Genomic DNA, 2,749 nt, shown 5'->3' on the forward strand with positions numbered 1-2,749 from the left:
CCCTTCGGGTTTTTACCACCGGTTCACAGCATGTTTCACCGACCACTAGTAGTTGAAGTGTGATACAGTATGGAGCTGAATTCTGAAAAATATTCCGTTGCCTTTTTCTCCTGTTCTGTTCACGCATGATCAGGTATGATGTGGAATTGCCTGATAGAATCAAGTTCAAACAGCATGTTTAGCGTAAACGATATGTAAGATATCAGTTTTATTTCACAAGTATCTCTTTTCGTCTATTAAGGTTTGTTCCTTTCCGAAGCGTCTCTCAGGGCACCGGTAGAATGACTGCATTCTGCAGGTTAGTGAAAGTCGGGTCTTCTACCCACAGGTATATGAGATATGCATTGACTCCGATAAAGAACAATGTCATGATTGTACCTATGACCTTCCACTCATTAAATGACCGTGGCACACGACCACCCCTGGAGTGGATGTTGTTCACAAAGTATATGCGTCGCAAGTGGTATAGAGTTGTTGCGTACATGATCAGCATATCACAAAAGAGAACTATCGCTGTAGATACATACAACACCTCTCTGCCCGTAGCCAGCTGTAGCAGACCTACGCAGAACGTCGCCAAACTACTAGTCCACTGGATGTAATTCAAATACGTACGCTCGTTCGCCATGAACGCTTTGCCGTCAGTCTTTCCGTACTTTTTACGGTTGAGTCCGTGTCGCTTGGCCTTTTTGAAAATATTCCTCGTCTTACTAGTCGGTGCTTTCCCGGGTTTTACATCGCTCTTACCGGGTTTCATTTCTGCTGTAGACATTTCCACGGTGTTGCACGAGCCCTGGGAGTGCTCTTGTATGCTCGTGTTATCATAAGCCCAGATTTCGGAGTACTTCTTACGCAGCATTTCACGGGTTTTAGGTGAGTTGCTTGGTATACAGTTGGTAGCCTGTGGTGAGACATCACCAGAATTTTGTAGTTTACCAGCCGCACTTGAGTTCAACTGATCACTCCATGTCGCCACCTCGGCATTCCACTTCGGCAAAGGATGGGCGTGTTTGGGGTAGAACTGTGCACACCCATACCCGTATTTGCTCAACTTGATCTTCCTGGCGTTGCATTCCATCAGAGCAATGTGTATCCACTCGGGACACTCGGACTTGCCCCCTTCAAACATCGCTACTTTCACTTCCACAACACTAAAAGGCATTTTCTCGCCTCGGCCTTGTCCAGTTCCATCGGCCGCTTCTATCTCAGCCCAACTCTGTGGCTCAGCAAACAGCACAATATCCCGGTCGAGTGTGATGCGCAAGTCCTGGTTTTTTTGCTTCATGAACGATGTCCTGAGGTATTGAGTTCGCACCTTGGGCTGCAAGTGCACCATCGCTTCTTGTATGTCTTTAGCGAGCTTCTCCTTCGATGGATTCAACTCTTCGATTGGTTTACCTGTTAGAAACCTGTTCATCTCCTTCTTGGGCAGGTCCAATCTCTTCTTGTTGCTATACTTCTGTACTTGTTTGTAGTTGTGATGTCGTTTGCGCTCGATGAACATGTTCTCAACAGGTTTGAACGAAGTTCCATACCACCGCACACGATATAGCTCGGCACATTCATTCTTGACTACACGCCCCTTGTACATGTTCAGGTATTCGTCGTCAAAGTATGAACTATTGTTCATCTGGGATGCAACTATCTCGCCAGACGGTAGCGTGAAGGAGGAGATAGGAAGTTCGTATTGTATACGATCAATAAACGCTTTTACCGAGTCGTTGGGCAGAACATATTTGATACTTTTACGTACGAATACTTGTTCCTGCTCTTCACCTCTATCATGGGTCTCAGACCCAATCTCTATGATTGCAGCCATGTCAGTGTAATTGTACAACAGATTGGTGAGTTGGTATCAGATATTAGCCTTGACTACCTCTCAAGTTTAGCACTTCCTATTTATGAAGTGACAAAGAGTGGTAAGGCTCTCTTGTCTGCAGCATCATATTTGTAAAGAAGGGTGGATAGTTGGAACGTCCGTACATCACCATCATGATATGCATCATGAGATCATATTTCTTGTAACCAATATTAAATTATTACATAATATATACATTTTGCATGCTAATCATGAAACAACCAATCACAACTATAAACCAACAGATGGTTTTTGATCGGCGAAGTGATCGACGGATCTATTCCGGGCGAAGAAATATGGTTTGCCCGGGATGACTATGGTGATTGGTGAATCCATGCCGAACTTATCCGTCATACTCTAATTTCTGGCCTTGATAGGATTTTAATTTCTAAAAAGCTTTTTTTTGTTTTTGTAATAAAAACACACACCTACGTATGAAAGCATAACTTGTACGAATTAAAAAAAACAATATGTACTAAATACATAATATTCGTCTCGACTCCTCCTATCAGATATTTCATTTTTCCAAAACAAAAGAATAACGGTTCAGATTGAAAATACCTATTATGTTTGAAAAAATAGCTCAATTGTACACACAATGTGTTCTGTTCGTCCTCAGATAAGGGTAGATATCAGGATTTAATAGATCCTGCAATGAGTAATGAATTGTTTCTATAAAATCGAAGTTTCTGTATGGGATATCACTCGTCCTCGACTACTCCGACCTCCGTGCCAAACAAACGGATAAAACATTTATTCGGCTTCTGTATGTAGCAATATTTTTCCTTCATCTCAAAATCCAGGTTCAAGAAGTGTACTTGAATGTTTACGTAATTTTACTCTATAGAGAAGAATACCTGGCACAATGCATACGACAAATTTTAGGGGAAG

At 42.4% G+C, this 2,749-nt stretch overlaps 1 protein-coding gene across 1 annotated transcript; it reads right to left on the reverse strand.

Annotated features, from left to right (window-relative positions):
- Positions 1–466: 466 nt before the first annotated feature.
- SARC_14018 (hypothetical protein) lies at positions 467–1,819 on the reverse strand (the record flags this gene model as incomplete). The annotated part of the gene is made up of 1 exon (XM_014291850.1): positions 467–1,819. A coding segment is annotated over one exon (1,353 nt), but the record flags the coding sequence as incomplete, so codon positions are not given.
- Positions 1,820–2,749: the final 930 nt, after the last annotated feature.

The sequence above is a fragment of the Sphaeroforma arctica genome (genome assembly GCF_001186125.1).
Source record: "Sphaeroforma arctica JP610 unplaced genomic scaffold supercont1.4041, whole genome shotgun sequence".
NCBI lineage: Eukaryota > Ichthyosporea > Ichthyophonida > Sphaeroforma > Sphaeroforma arctica.